Source organism: Cydia strobilella, chromosome 10, assembly GCF_947568885.1.
Source record: "Cydia strobilella chromosome 10, ilCydStro3.1, whole genome shotgun sequence".
NCBI classification, from domain to species: Eukaryota; Metazoa; Arthropoda; class Insecta; order Lepidoptera; family Tortricidae; genus Cydia; species Cydia strobilella.
The window spans coordinates 9,607,292-9,631,082 of NC_086050.1; the positions used below are offsets into that span (position 1 = coordinate 9,607,292).

Below are 23,791 nucleotides of genomic sequence, written 5' to 3' on the forward strand. Positions count from 1 at the left end.
AAAAGCTTGTAATATGGGGCACTTCTCGTTCTCGATTTAAGAACATAATGAGAGCATTTTCGAGCATGATTGCTGTCAGTACCTCGTTGTAAAAAGTTAAATTAAAACTGAATGAAAGTCCTGCTTTACATTCGATACGAATCCACACGCCGCTTCGGTGTGCGAGGCGAGGGGGATATCGCCATAGGGCTATCACCCTCACATATTAGAGCGTGCGGATCCGCATCAATGCAATAAACGCGTAACTCTAGTCGGTCTAAACATTTTATACCTTCCTCAATTTAGTAACTGACGTCGTGGACTCAGCAATGATTAAAAGTGAGATCAAGATATCTTCATCTTGTCTCAAAAATTGCGGCGGCCCTCGCGACAGTTTTTAATTCCAAGGTGTAATTATTTAGCGCTTAAGCTGCGCCGATCTTTGACAGACGTACCAAAGTTTGGAAGTTACAACAAATATTTATTTTCATGGTAATTTCATTTATTATTATGGTGTCCATTATACACTCTATCACTGCGAAATACGTGCACGTGCGGGTCCGACTACAGGTACGAAGTGCTGAGGGTTTGTATGACCCTCCTGAAATAATTACGTTGTAGTATAATTAGGACTCTTACATAACATTTATGTAAATTTGTAATTTTAATATTTACCAAGGTACAAAGGTAGGGGTAATTTACTTAAAATTCCAAAACTGCTTGATCATATCGGAACATTTCTCGCCAATCATGATTATAGCTGCATTTGTATTTGCTCTAACGATTCGCGGCATTATACTAGCATCCGCCACTCTGAGATTCTGAATTCCATGGACTCTTAACTCAGGACTGACGACTGATGTGGCGTCCTCATATGGGCCCATTTTCACTGTTCCAACAGGATGGTATAACGTTGTCGTCAAGTGCCGCGCCAGACAATCGAAGTATTCTGTGCTCTTGAAGGCAAAATCTTCGCAACCGGGCAAAGCCACGTAGGCAAGCGATGCATTCAAAGCCTGCAATGTCGGTGTTTCTGCTATCTCTGACACAAATTTCATGCTTGCTACAATGGTTTGCATGTCATATGGGTCGCCGAGATAATTTGCGTATATTAATGGTTTATCTTGAGGATCAGCATTTCGTAGTTTTAGCATTCCTACCGAGTTTGGCTTTAGCAATACAGACCAAAACATAAGCACGGGATAATCTTCGTTTAATTTATTGATTATATTTAACGTGGACTCATCGAATTCATGAATTTTAAATACATCAAACACCTCATAAAGTTTGGGAGGAAGAACGAGGTGATGAAATTGGATATTGGGCAGCGTGTCATTTAAATCAAAAATATTTACATAAGAAATTACTTCAGTTGGTCCAAGATTGGAGTAGAATCCAGTTTGTTTGGTTAAGTACTCAGTCATCCAAATGCTAAATTCATTTTTGCCAACTTGAGGCATGTCTGTTTTGAGGGTAATGAAGTTGGAGACAACTAAATGGTCCTGTAAATGAAATCCGACTGGCAAGTCTTGAACTACTGGTATACCTAATTCCTCTAAATGTTCTTTCGGACCTATTCCAGATAACATTAACAACTGAGGTGTATTAATCGAACCTGCCGATATTATAATTTCTCTTTGCGTAAAAATATTATATGTTTCTCCTTCCTGTTGAATTTCAATTCCTATAGCATCGTTAGTATCTGCATTGAAAATGATTTTAGAGACCAAAGTGTTCTTCATTACATACAAATTATTTCTTTCTTTGGCTGGTGTCAGGAATGCCCGCGCTGTACTCTGACGACGTCCTTTATACGCAGTAGCTAATGTCTTCAAAGCCCCGACGGTATCCTTTCCAGACAGATCATACACAGTCGGTACTCCCATTTCATTATATGCGTTTAAAATAACATCACTAAAAGCATGTGATCCTGAATGTCTTGCTATGTTAAGAAGTCCATCTTCATTATGAAATTTGTCTTTTTCTTCAAGTGATATATCGTCGTCGTGCAACGCCTGACTTTTTTTGAACAATGGCAATACATCTTCGTAACTCCAGCCATCGTTCCCCATGTCTCTCCACTCGTTGAAGTCTTCTCTGTGCCCACGAACATAAAACATGGCATTAATGCTGCTGCTTCCTCCCAAAGCCTTCCCTCTTGGCCAGTAACACTGGTTATTTTGGGAACTAAGGCAATAACTTTGTGATGGCTCTGTTCTATATTCCCAATCATTTTTCGAGTGAAATATATTAAAGAAGGCACCAATCAGCTAAAACATAAAATAATTCAATGTTGAGAAGTTTCATTGTAAATATGTAATGTAATGTTAGGTACTTACTACTTCAAACTTACTACTATGTATATTTTTTTAATAATATGCTGACAGTTTCCTTATTAAACAATAATGTACCCCTAAAATTATCTTGTATTCACTACCTCAGTATCCAAAGTGGGGTCATCGCCTGCTTCTACTAAAAGTATTCTCCAGTCTGGATTTTCAGAGAGTCTACTGGCTATAACAGAACCCGCCGAACCAGCCCCAACTATGATAAAATCAAATGTTGGATCTGAAACAATCATATTAACGACTAAGTGCAACGAAGAAATTTACTTATCAAACCGGAAATATCTACATCAATCATTCAAAATGTGTCACCAAATATTTTGCAATAAAATCAGCACATTTATAGTGTTGCAGACGTGGTCTTTAAGAAATACATAATACTAAATAGTTATCTGCTATCACCACGGTTCTCCTATTACATATCATATAATATAATAACACTTTAAACTCGCGTTTTGTACCCATAATTAATGTCATTACCGGGTCTACGCGATTAAATTTCATTATTTGACCTTTTTTTCGACGTTTCAGCTAGGTTGCACTAGCTGTGGTCACGAAAGACTGACGTCCCAGCAAAATCTTAATTGAGATTTTGGTAAACAACACTAAACTACCTGACATTAGTTTATATAAATGTTCGGGGAAGACCAATACATTTATCTACCCGTTTCTGTTTAATGTTTATTGTCCACGACACGCAACACTAACAATATGCACACACTGGTCCGAAGATAGATCCCTTGATTTCAACATCTGAATCCCCAAGTTGACGATAAGTCTTCCCTGTTGAAATCTTTCGGGTGTTTTTTTATTTCGATAGCTTCTCTTACGATCCGAGGATAATAGTGACGCTCGGTGGAGAGGACATATTTTTGCGGATATTTGCTGGGACGTCAGTCTTATGTGACCACAGCTAGTGCAACCTAGCTAACTAGCTAGGTTTCAGCTGAAACTTCGGAAAAAAGGTAAAATAATAAAATTTAATCGCGTTAGACCCAGTAATGACATTAATTATATAATATAATACCAATAAATATCCGAATTTCCAAATTCACGTATCCCTAATCCAAGTATCCTTTCTTTTCAATAACACGATGAGCAGTTCTTAGTGTTCTTACCTGCTAGTACTTCCTCGGATCGGTCAGGTGGCCATTGCTGAGGAGTTGTTAGAGCACAATGTGCAGCGATCACAGTGTTTACGACGGATACAAATGCAAACCCACTGCTCTGTACGACTTCTGAAGCAAGCCACGGCAGAGTTTCATTGCAGGGCCACAAATCCATAACCATAGAAAAAAATGCTCTGATGTCCACTACAGTGCTCGACTTATCTTCAAATGATGATACGTGATTTATTAGCCATTGTTAAATAAAGATGTCGTGAAATTGACCGTAGCTAGGTAATGATATAATCAGGGCACAATTCGTAGTTAAGGGTATTATCTACTTATATACTGCTAATGAACAATAATGAGCAGCAGCAATTTACTTCTGGAAAAACAAAGCGTGATTTATTGCGGCAAAAAATGTCCTACGAGGAAGACTATAGCACATGGCTCTTCCATATGGGTATTTTAGTATATTTGGAGAGAAATTATTCTATTATCTTATTGTTAGTCATAACTTCGAAACGTACTTGTGTGTTAACATTGAAAATAATTTGATAATGAAATGAAATGAAAAATCTTTATTTTCAGGCAAATATTGGTCTACAGCTATAAAAACTAGCATACACTGCATACCTATACATCTTATGAAATATATTTTTAAAACTTGAAAGACATTATTGTCTGCGTATGGCCTGCGATGTGCCTGCGATGCATTTAGCAACCCCGCTGGGGAGCCGGCCGCGGAACCCCCCTAACTTGACACACTTCGGCCAAAGCTCGTCCTTGGTGAAGGATAAAGTAGTTAGAAGGATTTAAAAAAAATTATGGAATTAGTTATTCGACCCTAACTCTTATAATAAACAAGTTTTTATGGAAAAGCGCTCATCCTCGCTTTCCTCTTAAAAAATATATATTATTATTTATTATTATAGCCCTTTATTCCATAAGAAGTTTTATATGGTTTTTGTATTTGTAATTTAAATGTTATCTTCTATATAGATCCCTCATTGGGTGTAGGCCTCCTCCAATTTTATCCAATCATCTCTCTGCTTCGCTTTCTCCATCCATTGTTTTCCAGCTGTATGGACTATGTCATCTGTCCACCGTTTTTTTGGTCTTCCTATGGACCGTTTGCCTGCTGGTGCTTTCCATTTAGTGGTTATGTTGGTCCACCTTTTGTCAGTCATTCGGGCTACATGTCCTGCCCAGCCCCATTTAAGTTTTAAAGCACTTGTGAGGGCATCAGCAACCTTTGTTTTTTCTCTTATTGTTGTGTGTTTTATTTTTTGTATCTTCCTGAGTCCCATCATACTCCTTTCCATGGCTCTCTGTGTTGATCTTATTTTTTTTTTTCTTTTACTATATTTGTGTACACCCATGTTTGTGAACCATAGATCAGGCATGGCAGAAGACATGTGTCACTCACTACTTTCTTTAGGTTCAGGCTGTAGTCACCCTTAAGAATTTCTTTTAGTGACCAGTACTAGTAATAAATTGTTATAACTATAAAAATATATATAGTTATAACAAATTTTTCACAAAAGCTAAGATATAAAAATTACTTTAGATAATGCACAATTTTATGAGTCATTCTCTGAGAATATGTATTCGGTTGAAAGAAAGAAAGAAGAAAGAAAATACATTCATTTAACGCCACAACATATTACATAAGGAAAAGAAGACATATAGGTACAGACATAAAAAACATTGGACGCTAAAATAGGACCCATAATGCTGCGGTAATCCGTGGGGACCTGACTTAAAACTATGAGTTAGTGGCGACACATAGGCCAACGACACACAAAAAACAATACATACATACTAAACAACAACAAAAGAGAATAAAACATACTAATTACATATAAAATATACAATGAATTATAAAAAATACATAGAATGAAATGTTACGAAAATTTACAAAAAATTAAAACTGTAACCTAATAAAAGCTTAAAGCTACCCACAAAACAGATATTGACCATGTTAATATGACGATTGACGGTTGCGTAATTGCCACGACTCTTTTCATGCATTTTGTATAGGTGGCGGCAATTAGACCGCAGACAGATTTTTTGAGAATGACCGTTTGATAGAATTCATCGATTACTTTTTAGGGTTCCTAGTGGACAACGGATTTAGTTTATATGTAGTTTCGCCATGTCAGTCTGTCTGTCCGTCCACGGCTTTGCTCCGGAATCTTCAGTGCCAGAAAGCTGCAATTTGACATGGATACATATCATGCTTAGCGACAGAACGGTGAAATAAAAAATACAAGAAAAAAATTTAGGGTACCTACCATACAAAATGCTTTTTCCCCTCACTAGCTCGGAAAGCCGTCTTTTATCCTTTAAAACTAGCAGGGAAAAACGCATTTTATCCACTAGTGGGGAAAGTAATTTGACCTTGGATGGAGCGTGTTTAAGTACCTTTTGACAGTTTTGACAGATAACAGAACGTAAAATGCTCATAATAATGGTTCGTTCGATATTAATTATCATAAATAAATGGTTTGAGAATTTAATAAAAAATATCAAATTTAGCTTTATTTAATGATTTTAAGTAATACTTAAACCTTAAATTACATAAGAAACATTTATTTTTTTAAATGATGTTGAATGTTATTCTGAACGCACAAGTTGAGTCGATGCAATTTCAAAACGCATCGTCAGAAATGTCAACATTGTCAACAAAAATTTTCTCACCGACTCCGATACGTAAAAATTCACAACTTCCAGAGTTTCTGTTATAATATCGTATTATCGTAAAAAAATTAGTGATTCCAGTGATGAAGATGATCTAACGCCTGTGGATGTTGCACTTTCCTCGCTATAGTGAGGGGAAAAGTTTTGTGTTACACACGGGTGCAAATGTATTTTACTTCTCGTGTGTTGAAACACTCGCAAGTAAAATACAACTTTGCACCCTTGTATAGCAAATAACTATTTTTAAAATATGTTTTCGCTTTAATCCACTGGTGTGGGGTATTGTAGGAATAAGGGTCTTCAACAACCATTAATTTAGATAAAATGAATATATTCGGAAATAATCGCGACGAAAAAAAAAACAGTGTCAGAATGATAACATCATGATAACTGAGCATGGCCCGACATGCTCATGGCCGCTTTTTTTTTTTGTTACAACTAACTAAAAATAATAATTCAAAAACAATGATATCCGCGATCCGGGCACGCACAGCCGTCTCGCTCACGCTCAGTGAGTGTGAGAAGCACCTGATCCCACGGGGCCTTAAGTGGTCATGTAATTGATTGTAACTAGCTTCATTGAAAACCATTCGCATCGGAGTTCGCAAATTATCGACCAACATAATGAGTTATATAGCACGGTATAGTTAAATACGGAATAAGCACGCTCTGAGTTACATGATTTTATTTCTAGGGTTCCTTACCTCAAAACGAAGAAAACGGAACCCTTATAGGATCACCTTGATCACTTTGTTGTCAGTCTGTCTGTCTGTCAAGACCCTTTATCACGGTAACGCGTCGAGGTATCGAGTTGAAATTTAAACCATATACTCAAGTCTACAGTCCTTTGAAGCTGTGAAAAAAGCCAACTTCAGAAGTTAACGTCAAAAAAAGATACGGCCGTTTATGCTGCAAAAAATGTATATTTCAACACTCAAGGGAATCAAAATTCATAATTTATAATGAAGTATCTTTCTGAGAAAGTACCTTTCTTCAAACATATAAATAATAAATAAATACATATTCGAAATTCTTACACAAATTGACTAAGCCCCACAGTAAGCTCAAGAAGGCTTGCGTTGTGGGTACCAGACAACGAAATATATAAATAATATATAAATACTTAAATAAATAGAAAACACCTATGACTCAGGAACACAAATGAATGCCCTTACCGGGATTCGCACTCAGGACCGCCGGTTTCATACGCAGAAATGCAGGGTCACTACAAATACTCACTGTCTACCCACTATTAGGCTAGCCAGACCGGTCGTCAATGAAATATACAGTGTGGAAAAAAATTATGGGCCCTGGACGGAAGGTACATTAAACCTTAAATTAGCTCACTTTACTTAAAGGAAACTTTCTTTTATTTTTTTAAAGAAGCAAAACTGCATTTAAAATTCGCTTGTCTCGCCCGGGAATCATACCGACTAAAAATTCCACAAAATAAACACCATCTATTTTATTCTACTAGTCGATACAGTTAATGTCATAGATATGAAAAGGTGGTAATGTCAATGATAACACTTCTCCAAGAAACATTAGGTCTTACACTCGTCTGTCATACAAAATATTCATAAAATCGAATATTTAGTACTCTAGAATATTTTTAGACAAAGAAAAAAAATCTGAATGCAGTTTTTTTTTATACTACGTCGGTGGCAAACAAGCATACGGCCCGCCTGATGTGAAGCAGTCTCCGTAGCCTATGTACGCCTGCAACTCCAGAGGAGTTACATGTTTTGTTTCTATTTCAAAAAAAGAATGTTTCCTTTAAGTAAAATGAGCTATCTTAAGGTTTAAGGGCACTTTCCCTCCAGGGCCCATAATTTTTTTTTTTTTTTTCGAAAAAATAACAATAATAGGGCTTTGAATGATTCACGGTTAGTTTCACAAGACGTATATTGACCGGGATATAGACCGTGATTACCTTTTTGTATTATATGAACCCCGTGAACATGAATAACATGATCACAGTACTGTGAACATGATGCATGTAACTGCGTCGAAATCGGGAGCTCATAAATAATACAAAAGGTAATCACGGTCTATATCCCGGTCAATATAAGTCTAATAATAGGGCTTTTTCGGTAGGTAGGTATATTAACATCATTTAAAATCATGCTAGTGAAATACCCGTAATTCCACAATTGTAAAATGTTTCCACGAATTGATTTGTCCTTAGATTAGATAGATAGATAGATCAAAAAACGTTAAGTTGATTGTTTGTTGTTATTGCAGGGTGATTCAGGAGGACCACTGGTATGCAGAAATACTAGAGACCCGAACGACAGAGGCCAGGGAGTAATTGTCGGAGTGGCGTCGGGGTACGCGATCCGAAGATCCCGTCGCGACAGCTTCTTCACGAGGGTAACCAGTTACTCGAGATTCCTCAGTGGAAACGATGCAACGATAACCACGCCTGTGTTTTGTATTGTTTTATTGGCGCAAATTATATCGAACCTTAATTGACATTTTATTTTGGTTTTCTTACTAAACTGCTAGACTTGCATAGAGTACGTGAAACCAGAATATTGACAGTACTCTGATCATTTTCAATGACAAATATGTATCTAATTTGTGATAGATAATAACAGTACTTACCATACGTACCTATGCCGAATGCCTAAATTTAAAGGACCATACACGGACGATACATGGGCGAATACGTCACTAAATGAACAGAAGGCGCAGTGAAGAAGAACATTGTAAAATTACTCGGAATACATCAATTTTAACTATAAAACTCCCGTGAGACTCAAACATATAAGATTATTTTAAACCGGGTCACTCACGTATTATTAAGTCGAATAGCTCGACAAGTTTCGGACCCATTTACGAGGACCGTCTTCACGGAGACACGACACGTCTTCACTGGTCGAGGGCGCGGCGTGTGAGTGACCCGGTCATGAATCTAGTATAACTGGATCGGTCATGAGGAGTGGGGGAAAATGACCGAACGGGATAGTCTTATGTATCTTTCAGTAGGAGTAGCAGAGAAAGCGCTGTTATTGTTTGTCCTTGTCATAGTTTCACTTTTCCACCGCTGCCACAACCGAGGTTGTGGCAAACAAATAAGTACGTGACATGTCATGTTTGTTCGTTGCTTGTTTAATTATCGTTGTTTTGTATGAAATTGTGCTTTCTCTTATGAAATATAGTGATGGTTAGCGTTTTGAATGCTTGAACTTTGATAAAATACTGGTGAATTGTTCTGTATTTGCCGCTCCGAGCAAAAATATGAGATCATAACCTTTCACACGTAAGTACGGTATTTTACACCTTCCTCTTAACGCAATATGTGAGAATAACATCGTAAAATTACGTTACACTCAAAGCAATGTAGAATCAAACGATTTCAATAAAAATATCACAATTATTTACGCAAATTAACAAAACATTATTTGTAAAATTATCCGCCCAAATTACGTAGGTAGGTAGGAGTCTGAGGTCAGCCATTTTTAAACTTCTTCTTAATTTAGCTGCATAACAATCATGTTAGGGATACCAGATGAAAATATCATAATTTTATGGGTAATTTTGACCTCGAAGTTTTTTCGTACTTCTAATTCCAAAAAATAAATAAACAAATGTTGTGAAGATTAAATGTGGTGTACATTAATTGGTGTGATTACGATTTGTGATTTCTTTAAATTAAAACCCATAATACATTTTATTTTACGTTTTATTTACTAAACATGTTTAGTTTTGTACCACCTGCGCGAATTATAGGAGGTATTTCATTGTTTATACGCCTAAAAAGAACGGCCCATTGACATTTTATTTAACAATTTTTTAATACCGTCAAACAAGCTAACTTTGCCTCCAGGGTAATCGCCCCAACGTGATATCAAATATTGGGGTAATTTTTACCAATATGGTATCCCCACGTTTATGACGTCATCTATGTCTATCCCTTACGGGCGCACGCGTATAGCTGGTCTATGTAATGCTAGGTCTATGGACCCGGTTTAAAATAATCTAATACGGAATACATCAAAACATAAAGTTGCTATTATTTGAAATCAGGCACTTTTATATTTATTAATCACAAAAAACTTAAACGGTATTTACATAATTATATTCCGCCAAACTGAGGACAGTTTGTTGCCGATAAAGCGCTCTCTATCCTCTTTGATATTACCAGTCGCTTTTCGGTGAAGGAAAACATCGTGAGGAGACCGGACTAATCCTAACAAGACCTAGTTCCCCCTTTGGGTTGGAAGGTCAGGATGGCAGTCGCTTTCGTAAAAACTAGTACCTACGTCAATTCTTAGGATTAGTTGCAAGCGGACCCCAGGCCCCCGTGAGCCTTGGCAAAATGCCGGTATAATGCGAGGAAGATGATATGATGATGATCACAAAAAACTTAAATGGTATTTACATAATTATATTCCGCCAAACTAGGACATGTTTGTTGGCGGATAAAGCGCTCTCTATCCTCTTGTGTTCTACCCACTTATAACCTACATACTTACATACACTACTTACCTAGAGCGGTAGGTATACAATAATTATACCATACAATCAATATACTATCGGCCCAATTCGAACAATGATCTAGATATCCACTAGATATGAACCAGAAACGATAACGAGATATTTAAGAAAGTCATGTCAAATTTGACATTTCCGCGATTCCGCATGTCCTCTTGAACGATCTCATTAAGATTTTCTTAAGATATTACTTAGACATCCAATGGATATCTAATGGATATCTCAAAACTTCACAATAATTGTAGCGTGAAATGACAATTGGTTTCTCGAATCGAGCTGCAAAAGATAACTAGTTGAGAACTAAACTATAACGTATCTATTAGATTTCGTATTGTACTCGTATCTAGTAATTATCACGTTGTTCGAATTGACCGGTATTACTATTAACTACTATTATCATACAAATCTCAAAGTTTTTTTTTAAATATTTGCTTACTACTACACTTGTCTACGGTTGGGCTTTTATAATTGGTTTACTTGAGTTTGCGCCTTCATTCTTGAGTTAGTTTTTGGTAGAGCCCATAAAATGTTAATTACTAATGTTTTAACTACTTAGTATAAAATGAACATTTTTTATAACTGTTATTGTCATGGCATGGTTAATTGAATATTTATCTTTATCTCATACAACCTAGATGACTTTTCCCGGTCCAACCTTTAAGGATGACTCACGTTAGAATGGCCCGGATCCGGGCCGAGGCACCCGACACTTCGGTTCCTATAGAAAGCATCACGTGATCACCGGCGGTCACCTGTCATAAAAAACGAAGTGTCGGTTGCCCCGGCCCGGAACCGGACCGTTCTAGCGTCAATCGTCCTTTAAAGATTTTTGGCAAGTTTATTTACCTATGTTTGATGCAACCTATTATATAAATAACCAACAGAGTAATCGATCAAATTAAAACATTAGGTGCTCCTTATAGCCTACCTAATGTTAGCTTTTCAAAGTACGAGTATCATGCTATGTTCCCGTAAGATATAAGCTCGTTTAAAAAAGTGTGTCGTAACGCTCTACTAAAAGATGTGCTTAAGCTATAGATAAGCGTTCGTTATATTATAACTAATATAATAACTCATAGTCATATTCACGTCAGAGATAGAGAGTTTAAACTGGTTCACCCGAGGCAATACACTGGAAGCTGTTAGAATAACACAGGTCTTGTATTCCCAATGTTCCCAGAATTTGCCTCAGGTGTCAGTAGTTATAAGTGCGATCTCCGGTTACGCCCATCACTATCACATCACGTTATAAAACAAAGTCCCCCGCCGTGTCTGTCTGTTTGTGTGTATGTATGTTCGCGATAAACTCAGAAACCACTGAACGGATTTTCATGCGGTTTACACCTAGGAAGGTTTAGGTGCATAACTTTTTAAGGTTTTGTGTAACTCGTGCAAAGCCGGGGCGGGTCGCTAGTTGATAATAAGTCTCGCGGTCACAAGTATACAAGTTCGTTTAGATAAACGCTCGCCTGCGTTCAATAAAAAATGACACCTTTTATAATAATATGGCCTCAATATTCGTAATAATTACCTATATGTAATCGGGAAAAGCACTGAAGAGTTACGAGAACCCGCCGCCAAAAATGCGCCCCTAAAATAACATATGAAACTTGACATGAGCATAGTTTATAAAGTACCTAAATAGTATATATCTATGTCTGGTATTCGTTTTCGTTGCTAAAATTTGTAATAAGTACCTAAATAAATAAAATAGAGCGAGAAGAATTTTTATATGTTTAACAGAACTTCTAGTCGCTTTATTTTCTTTGTGTCAATTTCTAGCAACGAACAGTAATACCGGACATACATATATGTTACTTGAATGTTCATGCCAAATTTCGTGTTATTTCAGCGTGTCGTTTTAATATGAGAGTGTAACTTTGATTGTACTGAGGCGGGTATGTTCTTGGGACTCTTAGGGTCACCCCAAGCGTCTTTTAAGCGTCGGCGCCTTGTCAGCGCTATGGAAAATGGCGTCGCTGCGCAGTTGCGCCAACATTGCGTCGAACAGCAGCCATAGAGTTGTCTAGACGCCGACGCTCGAGAGACGCTGGGTCTCTTTTTAACTGGTTCGATAATCTACAACTCGCTCGAGATAGTGGTGATGCAAGAGCGATGGAAACAACCGCCGCCTACCGCTCCCCTCAGGCTCGCCGCTGCCCTGCGTGCGCGCCACTCGCTAGTGTCAGCCATGGAGCACGCGCGTTTCTCCTCGCTCCTCGTTATAGCGCGTAAGTACAATAACTCTAATGTTCACCAATCTAAATTCTAGCACCTTGTTACCCGTATACATAGTCCAAAGTAATGTATCTTATCGGTGATTCAGGTTTTTAAGAAGAGACATTTTTTGTGGTATAGAAGGACGTATGTGCTTACTTATTGTGATTTGCAAATGCCTTTTAAAACACGGTGACAGATTTATCTGTGGGCAAGAAATCTGAGCTGGTTTCGTTCTTTATTCCTCCTAACCAACCATTGTTTGTTAAACTGCCACGGGTTTGAAATGGTGTACTTTTCTTAGAGCATTAACTATGGTAGGTACCTATGTATATACAACTGTGGTTTCAAGCAGCATTCTATTGTAATGTCTGTACCATGCAAGGTAAATAAGTAGTGTTTTCCCCTTATTCTTAGGTAAAAATGACCGCCTGTTACCTAGCTTTTAACTGTATTTCATTAACTGTATGGTGCCCAATAAAAAATATTTACTTACTTATCTTCTTAAAAAAATATTTATTTCTATGGCAACAAAGTGTGTTGCATGTATTTGCCACTTTGGCCGCCACTATATTAAATAGTTAATGCTGATACTTTTTCGAATTTCATCGTGAGACATATTTCAAAAATCTAAATATTTAGATCACTACGAAGAGTCCGAAACATGTCGCCAAAAGCGACTAAAAATAATAGTGAGTGAAACTGTAGTAATGATCTAAATATTTGTAAACACATTTAATGAAAAAACATTTTTTTTCTTCTCGTCGACTGTTATGGTTGAATTAAGATTTGAATAATAATAAATAATCACGTGGCGCCGCGGTCCAATGTAAAAGACACCAACGCGCGACTATTTCATGAGTAATACCAAAGAGGATATAATAGGATAGAGCGGTACTGTCATAGTAAATTTTGTAACCACGGTAAATTCACTGCCATCTATCGACACACTTTAAAACTAAAAATGAAGATTTATAAAAATACGATAAAATGTATTTAAATATGGATAAATGATTTTTTTTATTTGCATTAATTATTTTTATTTGATTTTGACCCGTGTTCTTTCACTGATATGCGCTAAAATTGTTTAATAGCAAACTAACCCGTCAACGCCCTCTATACGAGAGTAGGCCAAAGGTAGTGGCGCCAAGAATCAAATTTTCGTGATTTTCGAGGCACGTTATTTCCTTAGACTGTATCCATCTATTACGGAGTTATATCTATCTTTGGTAATACCTATTCATATTATTATGCACGCGTTGATGTCTTTTGTTCAACTGAGTTACTTACCTGATTTTCTTTAATTATTTAGGTTTTATAGTAGAAAAAGTATTATTTTAGAGGACTCGTAGAAAAAGTATTTTATACAATATTTATATAATTAAGCTTTTAAATCTCGTACCTTTCCAAACACGGTACTCGACTAAAAAGCTCTCTATCACGATTGTTTAAAATACTATATTCTAATTAATTGTAATTACTGCCCTGTGACAGTCTATAGAGGAATTTATAATGCATATATATGCATAAAATATAGATTACTCTGCCACTCTTGTTTCTCATCAGGTTTTGACTGATAAAGAGTCTTTACGAGCTGGTGTGGCAAAAAAATTATATCTAGGTACTTATTAAATAAAATAGCTTATGTCGAAATTCCACTATTGTCTGTAATGTCCTCGATTGTTTTTGTTTAAATTAGGGACTGTAATTGTAATTTAGATGGTACATGTTATTTATTTAATACAACAAGGGCACAGGTGTTGTTATGTTATGATGAATGATGGGGACAAACATAAGAAGGTCAATCTGTACGAGTATCGATATGGTTTTGTAGATTTGAAAAATCCAGTGATTATAAACTGAAATAGATAACATATACTGAAGAAAAAGTGACTACATCCACCGGTGGCCGAGACGGGAATCGAACCCGTGTCTTAGGCTTACGCGGCTAACATCCTGACCACTAAACCACCCGGCCACGGCGGTACCCGTCCCAAATTCTTTGGTGTATGCCATCTTTGAAAGGCTAAGGGCCAACCCAGTGATGTTAACCAAGAATATCAAGATATTAATAGACGTAGATGTGGTCACATCACGGGAACTGATCAGTCTGTAGGTATAGTGGGAAGAAAATATTTAGTCTTCCTTAGTTTGGAAATAACACCTACCGACAGTTGACAGTTATAAGAAGTAAAAAAAGGTTTTAACATGCCTATAAGGATAAAGTACTGAAATTTGTCTTTAAAGTCCGTATATTTTATGATGACTACAGGAAAGTCGCATAACATCTAAACATGACTCTACAAATTGCTACAAAACAAATTTTAATCTATCTATAAGCTTCCGCAGGGTTCAGATCTGGGGGACTTTTGTAGTTAGTTTTAATTTAGTTGTAATTTGTTTTATAATTAAGGTTTTAGTTTTATGTTAATTTTAAGATTATCTATAAGTACTTAATATTATATTTTACTCATTCAAAAAACTGTATTTAGATAACTATGAAGTGAATAACCAAATATGAAGTTGTTTGTGATAAAGTTCAAATTCTAACAAATACCTAAAAGGGGTCCCTTTGTTTGACATAATTATTGAAAGTCATAATGTAATGATTGTCATATTATCATTATTCATAATTCTGAAACCGTTGAGTTTTCAGGATTTTCCTTTGGTTATCCTATAGATAGGTTAGGTTTGTTTTATGGCAATCCTGAAAAGTTACGCGTTTCTGAGAAAAACCAAATTATGACTAATGATAATATGACAATCATTACATTATGACTTTCAATAATTATGTCAAACAATAGAGACCCTACCTAAAATTTAATTAAACATGGAAAATACAAGTACCTACAATCAGATACGCCCCTTCCTGTTAATGTATTATAGGAGTCAGTCAACTTTCGATTCCCATAGTTACTTCGCGCATTGAAGTCATAAACGCGAGCAGAATAGACAATAACACAGTATGTGTGGTGTGGATCACGTGATTCAGTTACAAAGAACTTCTGGACATACTCGTAAACACGAGTATTTGGTATCTTCATCTTTAAAATGAAATAGTTTCTATTTTGGACTTAAGATATTCTAAACTTTAATTCTATTTATCTTGAGTAATGAGGCTTTTGTAGAAAATCGAGTCCTTTTAAGAGAAGATTTTCGCAACAAACTCTTAGGACGCGTTTTCTTTAAAAACAGTTAACGGTTTAGTTTCATAATTTTTCATTACTCGTTATTGGTTATATAACCTTCGGAATTTGTGTTTGAACGGATTCTTTATTGATGTTATGTCTAATAATAATAAGTTAGTAAACATCATTATACATATCCTAGCCTTTTTCAATTCGTACATTCAAGGAGGTCTGCGCTCAACATGGGAGATGTATCTAGGTATCAATAGGGTACGTAACTAATAACGATACCTAACGATAACAAAATCTACATACCCTCAGATCATTTGTAGAACCTACACGTTAGAATTAATGTTATGTAATAGTTACCATTGTTGCGAGAAGCACCGACACACCGACACCGTTTAATACGCATACCACAGATTCCTGACCTGACTGAAATGATAATGTTCAATTATTAACTTCTGTGCATAGTTAAAATTTAAATTAGTGACTAATTAAGAAAAATAATTAAATTATTCCTTGATTTCTTTAATTGTATACCTGAATAATCCTAAATTGCTCAATGTAGCATCACAGAAGTGTTTAATTCTTGGGATAAAATTAAACGCAACAATGAAAAAAACCGGCCAAGTGCGAGTCGGACTCGCGCACCGAGGGTTCCGTACTTTTTAATATTTGTTGTTATAGCGGCAACAGAAATACATCATCTGTGAAAATTTCAACTGTCTAGCTATCACGGTTTATGAGATATAGCCTGGTGACAGACAGACGGACAGAGGAGTCTTAGTAATAGGGTCCCGTTTTTACCCTTTGGGTACGGAACCCTAAAAACTTGGTCTTATAACAGAATACCCGAGTATTATTCAACTAAGAAACGTTCATTACAGCCGGCATAACAGTTGTTACTTTATTTGGTATTTTGAACGTAATCGCGCGCTATGTTTTTTTCTAGCATTTTGCATGATGCGCACCTTTCCTCGCTTTTTTACGTTGGCTGTAATCATTAATCAACATTAAAACACTTAAGGCGAGGAGTATGTATAACGTAATGTAATATCTTCGCACTAACACTACGCGTGTAGTGTGCATATAAATTAATATGCATAATTGTAGATAGAGATAGAGAGATCTTTATTTCCACCCAATTTATCCACAAATCATTAGCGACTTCACAATATAATTCAAATGCCAAAATTTACTGAAAAATAAAACAATAATAACAGCATACCTTCAGATCCACAGCGCATTCTTCGTCATCATACAGAAAGCTCATCCACCTTAGGTTTCGTCAAAATATCATCCACAACACGCATCGTCAAAATTAAAAGCAAATTAGACATTAGAAAAAAAAACACAATAATAAAATTAGCCTACCATAAACCTGCGTACATCCTAAATCCGGTAAGTACCCGGCACAAACGTCCCCAAAATACCAGCGGCGTTCCCGCGCTGAATAGCCAACGATATACGCTAAGGTACGAACCAGACCTAGGATCGCAACCCCTATCCCGCAAGCGAATCTTTATTTGCATACCAGTACAGACGTTACATACATGGACCCTGGAAAGGCTGTAGCAAAATAGGTAGTTCACAATATCACAGTTTGCTCATTATTACTACTGACTTTATACTTACACTACCGCTCATAACTATTTAGGCACTCGTAAGTTCTTCCATACAACTGTATTCAAAATCGACTTTCAGAATTATAACGCTAAGTCGCAGTCGGGTAACAGTTTTTTGTGCAGTTTACTTTTTTAATTTAACATATCGAGCTTCAATATATGATGTGCAGAATATTCGTGTACATTGCCTATTTACCAAATGGCAAGCGTAAAAAAAATCCATAAATCGTTTTCCAGTACAAAATAGTTTTATTTTGTATGAACTAGTACATAAGGGTTTTTTTAAATCGTTGCATAAAGAAACTCGATTTTTTATAGGATGTCTTTGGCAACAATTTGAGGCTCAATACATTTACCTACATAAAAATTCTATCCAACATGATGTAAGACAGTCATTTGCCTGCGATCGAACAGTATGATTTTGAAATAGTTATTTGTTATACAAGGGTGCAAAGTTGTATTTTACCCGCGAGTGTTTCAACACACGAGAAGTAAAATACATTTGCGCCCGTGTGTAACACAAAACTTTTCACCTCACTATAGCGAGGAAAGTGCAACATCCACAGGCGTTAGATCATCTTCATCACTGGAATCACTCATTTCTTTACGATATTATAACAGAAAACTCTGGAAGTTGTGTATTTTTACGCATCTTCTTCTTCTTCTTTTAAAATTATGGCTTCAGCCCAGTGGGACTATTTCGCCAGTATCAAGGTATTGAGAGGTTTACAAACGACAAAAATTGTACGGTTGTACAAGACAGTGTACGGTGATTTGTTAGCTCTTGTAAATCGATAGCTAGACTTTACAAGAAGCACGTGGACTACCGGCCGTTGACTCCAAGATGGTGGTTAAACGCACTTCAAAATTAATTCTCCATTCACTGCACACTACCACATTAGTTTACTGTATAATAAGCTATCGATATTACACTTTAAACAATATTAATAAGCAAAAAACAAAGTAATTAATCACGATGCTAACTATCAAGATGGCGCTCGAACCGGAAGTGGTATTTTTACGCAAGTCGGTGAGAAAAATTGTTGACAATGTTGACATTGACATTTCTGATGTATGAAATGTCAACGATGCGTTTTGAAATTGCATCGACTCAACTTGTGCGTTCAGAATTATATTTAACATCATTATAAAAAAACAAACGTTTCTTATGGAATTTTAAGGTTTATGACTTAAAATCATTAAATAAAGCTAAATTTGGTATTTTTTATTAGATCCTTAAGTCATAACTATGTATAATAAGTACCTGCCTATTTTTTTTAATAATAACTATAATAAGGTAACTATGCTAGGTACTTAAACCTAATCTTTATCAATCATTCGAATTTATCAAAACGTGTTTTTGGTTGACTATTGACCTACCTATATCATCAAACAATCGTCATCGTTGGCCACTTTATACCTTTCCAGATGATTGTTGCACTAATAAAAAAGCGGCATTTAAGATTTGTTTGAGTTGATCTATAGACTGGGTCATATTCATGTCTTGTCGTTTGCCTAGCTTTTTTACATAAATATTACTTAAACCAACGAAATCTCTGTGGTCTGCCAATTAAGCAGTAGGCAGTAGGTATAGTTAAATACTGAATGATGAGTGTTTAACCTATAACATTGATGATCAATGGCAGTATTCAACACTGCGACATGACGTTAACAATAAAACCGGAGAAAATTCTCAACAATGAATCCCATGCTTTTACGATAGAGTAAACAATGTGCTCCGTAGCTACTGAATGAGTTTGGTATCTGTCACCGGCCGGGTCAAGTACCTTGGGTGGGATCGCAAAAAGCGGGCCTTGAAAACCAGTTTGATACAAGCTACTGGAATAAAAGTACATATATACAACGCAACATGTTCGCGTATAAGGAACTTGGCATGTGGTGCGTTAACTTTACATTGCCGTCAAAAAAGCTAATACTTAATGTAAATGTACTAAAAACTTGGCAGCGCAAAGCAATAGTGGGAAATTTAAATAACAAGCTCGACAAATTTAACATTTGGGACATAATTTTCTGTACACTTAGACAACCCGTTTAATTGTGCTCCTTTACAAAGGACTGCCAAGCCCCTGATATATCCATAATCGTTTTGGCAGGTTTAGTAACACTTCACCGAGAAATTGGTTCATACGAATGCAAAGTCATAGTCAACCTTATATATAGAGAGCCTAAAAACTAGGTCATATGCAGTCATGGTAAATTTTGTACCGTCTTAATTAAACGCTGTATTTATTACGTACCCAAAATTGATCTGTAAAGTGCCTACTTAAGGACACGTTCAGAGAGTAATCTCTACGTATTTACTATTTCGTGATATAGGTATACCTACCGTAAACTCAGGTAACTACGGCCCACGATCGACATCATAGAACTATGACTATGTTCGAATTTACGTGCCTAGAAATGCATTACATTTTTGATTTTAGGTGTTAATTCAGAAGTTACCTAAGTTAATACGGTACATAATTTTATTAATAGATACCTAATCAAGAATCTTTAGTCGCGAACTTGTTGAGAAATGACAACTCAAAGATCGTATTTGCATTGAATTTGTGTATGCTTTTGGCTCTTGACGCTCTTGTGTATACATATAAAAGTGCCTTGAAATATCGTGAAAAGATATCGTTCAATTTTCTTTTTTCTATTCCAGTGTTACAACTCAGCCAAACAGAAATCTCAAACACTCTACCAGAATCATGGTACGCCGCTAACGTTATAAATGATGGATCATACTCACCGAAGCCCTTATCTGAGATATTTTCGACGCAATCGACTTTCTCTTCAGCCAATCCAATCGTCGTGCTACAATCCACGACACCAGGTCCAATTTTGTTCACGACACCCTCAAGTTCGGCGCCATCAACAGGCAGTCCGAATGACAGAATAACAGAAATATCCGTTGTGCCCTTACCAACTGAACCACCTGCTCAGCCACAGTCGACAGAGTCAGTGACGTCGCAATCTCCACCGATCACAATATTTGCTGATACGCCGACAGCGCCACCACGACTTCCCGAATTATCACAGTTCCAACAACCACCCGCACCGCCGTCGTCCCCACCAGTCTTATCAGGTCCCCAGCAAATCCAAATACAAACAGCGCCGCAAGGAACACGACCACCTCCTACCTTTACTACACTTCCACTAGTTACGAATACCTTTTCTTCATTTCCACCATTTACGTCTACATCTTCGTCATTTGCACCAGTAACATCTACCACTTTGTCATTTGCACCAGTAACATCTACCTCTTCTTCATTTGCACCAGTTACGTCTACCCCTTTTTCGGTTCCACCAGTTTCATCTACCCCCTTTTCACTTCCACCAGTTACCGTCAGTACCTCTTTTTCAGTTCCGCCAGTAATTTCTAGTTTGTCTCCAGCAGTGCCTAGTACTAACAATTCCCCTCAAGCGCCCTGTACAAACAGCTCAAAATCAGGCTCTCAGCTTCCATCATTCAGAATTCGCCTGGTAGCTCCTAGCGGATCAGTGACCAAAGTCGAAATCAATCCTCCGATTACAACCACCACTAGAAGACCGACTACGACGCGAACTCGAAGAACGAGGAACAATTACGATGGCTGCGTCAGCGGGTGCGGAGGCAGGAAGGTCCCTATCTGTGCCAGTCCCTCGGGCGTGTCTCCCATCGACCCAAACAGACTTAAAGGATTCCCATCAGTGTGCCACATGGCGTGCCACAACTCGTTTAGGAAGACTTGTAAGTAATTGCACTATTATACAACTATATCATATTTTAATTACGAAACTTCCGTGAGACTCAGATTATAATAAATATATTAAAACGTGAGTGACCTGTTTTAATACATTAAATATATGAATATTCAGCTTTAGTCGGGCGTAAAATTAGCGATAATTAATTACAATTGGACAACGACCGGTAATTTTATGAAGGTTCAAGTCTGAATTGATGACCGGAGGAGAATTAACTTTCGGTTTCCCCGGCGTTATGTGCGTGAAATAGTGCGTATCATGCTGCGAGCGATCACAACAAATGCAGACCGGTTTGTTCGTGCGAACGTTACCTCATTCGCGTTTTGTAACGGGCCCGATTATTGACAGATTTAGCTGTGCTTACTTAGTTTTACACCCCAGTTTTACAAATTATATATACGTCATAAAAATAACAGCTGAATCCGCTGAATTGATAGGTTCATTACGTTTTCACACAGCTGAACAATGCGTGATATGTTCGCATGTTTAATAAAAATAAAAATAATTTTGCAAACAATTAAAGTTCAACTACTAAGGTTTTGCAAACATATAGTGTATAAGGCAGGCAATGGGCAGGCAGGTGTAACGTTCACTACCTATCACTTCCATCGGTCTCTAGGTTAACGGATTATATGCATCGTGAGATCCCATGAAGTATATTAAGGTATGCCCAATATACACTGGATACCTGGGGGATGAAAGTGTCTAATTAGCTTGAGTATGTTTGTTTTATTTCAAGGGGACAAAGTTGATGTTAACCTCTCGTGCTAATATTGTTACTCGAGCAGCTACCGAGATAGCGAGTGGTTCGAAAAATGGAATCTTGAGCGTTGCGAGGGTTTCAAGGCACGAAGGTTAAACAAACTTTGCCACCGAGTGACACACCAACACGAGGAAGATATTAACTGTAAAACACTACAAATCCAAATGAAAGCTATTATATATTCAAAATCGTCACTTAAAAGTTAATTTGACCAGCCAACACGAGGAAACCAAATTTGCATCAAATTACAAATACCATTCTAGTAGGTAAAATGCAACTTTGTAATCAATTTTCTATAACAAAGAAGCCTTTATGAGCTCGTGTGGTGAAAATGAAATTAATTACCTACTTACACTTGTAAAAAAATGGAAAATCCGCACTTGCTTTCGCAAACGCTCAACCAAATGGATGAAAACACGACGAACTGATAATTCGATTATATTGAAATTGGATTTAGACCTTAATGTGTGTGTGTGACGTCATTAACTAAGCCTACGGTTTTTGTTACAGTTTTAAGTTTATGGGAACCTTCACGTTACATCATTTCATTTAGCTTTTACTTATAATGTATTATTTTATTTCCAGTGTACGAAAAGGTGGCTGATGGCCGATGCGGCCAACTACGTACCCGAATCAGGCCTCTTGACTCCAAAAACAAGCTGAAGAAGGACGATCTCCAGAAAGCTACATATACTGTCGTTCAAGCAGGCCCATCAGTCATTGAGTTCTCACCCTTGGATTCTTAAAAGGCGAAATTTTTATCAAAGTAGGTACCTATAATTGTAGTAAACTCATCAGCGAGATTATGTCCAATACTGACTGAGTCAGACAATTAAAATCGTGCCACGTTTTACTAAAATTGATAGAATTACAGTGATATAGTAGGTACTACTGTAATAAGACCAGTCAAATGAGACTATAGAGATAATGAGATTTCATGTCCTTCGAGACTATGTACTTTGGCTATTTTTCAAAATACCTATGTCTTTAGAAAATAAGAACACGACTAACACGAGATTCTATCACTGCCAAATTGTACCTACGTACACTAGATAGGTATTACAATAGGTATATATTTGAACAGGATTAGCGTGGCTCCAGTCATAAAACTAAGGAATATTGCAACACGTAATAAAAGCGCAATTTTATTATTAGGTATTAAGGAATCATGTAAGTATTACCGTACCTATTCTCATGAAGTAACGAGTTATGAAAGGTAAATTAATTGATGTAAATGAATCAATAAAGTTGGTGAAGCAGAGAGTAACGTTCTTAGCGCCACTTGCACCATTTCACTAACCCGAGGTTAGCCGGTTAAACCTGGAGTTACCATAGTGACCAGTACCATTTGACACTGGGTAAACGGTTTAACCGCTTAACCCTGGGTTAGTGGAATGGTGCAAGTGGGCCTAAAGGAGCTTGTTAAACGCATTTCAAACGTGTCATTGCTCGTAGTTATCAGATCAGTAGTGTAACATTTCACGAAAAAGATGACCCCTAACTCTAATTGTAATTACCTACTATAAAGTCTAATTTCGTTGAATCTGCTCGCCTTTGTGAGATGGAAGAATATGAACAATTTGTCACGTAAGACGTTAGAGAAAAACTGAGATATATACAATATTACGCTTTATCACGTACCATCGTACAACTGTTGACTGATAAAATCATA

At 36.8% G+C, this 23,791-nt stretch overlaps 2 protein-coding genes across 2 annotated transcripts; one reads left to right on the forward strand and one right to left on the reverse strand.

The window, feature by feature from the left end:
- Positions 1–576: 576 nt before the first annotated feature.
- LOC134744979 (glucose dehydrogenase [FAD, quinone]-like) lies at positions 577–3,668 on the reverse strand. Its single transcript, XM_063678932.1, has 3 exons — positions 3,443–3,668; positions 2,417–2,547; positions 577–2,249 (listed from the first exon to the last, which is right to left on the reverse strand). Exons 1-3 carry the CDS (start codon positions 3,612–3,614, stop codon positions 678–680), a joined length of 1,875 nt encoding a protein of 624 aa, XP_063535002.1. The 5' UTR covers positions 3,615–3,668; the 3' UTR covers positions 577–677.
- Positions 3,669–12,785: 9,117 nt separating this feature from the next.
- Positions 12,786–22,888, forward strand: LOC134744981 (mucin-2-like). Its single transcript, XM_063678934.1, has 3 exons — positions 12,786–12,864; positions 20,275–21,342; positions 22,705–22,888. The coding sequence occupies exons 1-3, from the start codon at positions 12,825–12,827 to the stop codon at positions 22,863–22,865; spliced, it is 1,269 nt and encodes a 422-aa protein (XP_063535004.1). The 5' UTR covers positions 12,786–12,824; the 3' UTR covers positions 22,866–22,888.
- Positions 22,889–23,791: the final 903 nt, after the last annotated feature.

Excerpts from the sequence above, each read along its gene's own strand:
- LOC134744979 (XM_063678932.1), bottom strand. The coding sequence starts at position 3,614 with ATGGTTATGGATTTGTGGCCCTGCAATGAAACTCTGCCGTGGCTTGCT. Across the intron at positions 2,548-3,442 it reads ATCCGAGGAAGTACTAGCAG|ATCCAACATTTGATTTTATC; the intron begins GTAAGAACACTA and ends TGATTGTTTCAG. Across the intron at positions 2,250-2,416 it reads ACCCCACTTTGGATACTGAG|CTGATTGGTGCCTTCTTTAA; the intron begins GTAGTGAATACA and ends TTTATGTTTTAG.
- LOC134744981 (XM_063678934.1), top strand. The coding sequence starts at position 12,825 with ATGGAGCACGCGCGTTTCTCCTCGCTCCTCGTTATAGCGC. Across the intron at positions 12,865-20,274 it reads CTCGCTCCTCGTTATAGCGC|TGTTACAACTCAGCCAAACA; the intron begins GTAAGTACAATA and ends TTTCTATTCCAG. Across the intron at positions 21,343-22,704 it reads CAACTCGTTTAGGAAGACTT|TGTACGAAAAGGTGGCTGAT; the intron begins GTAAGTAATTGC and ends TTTTATTTCCAG.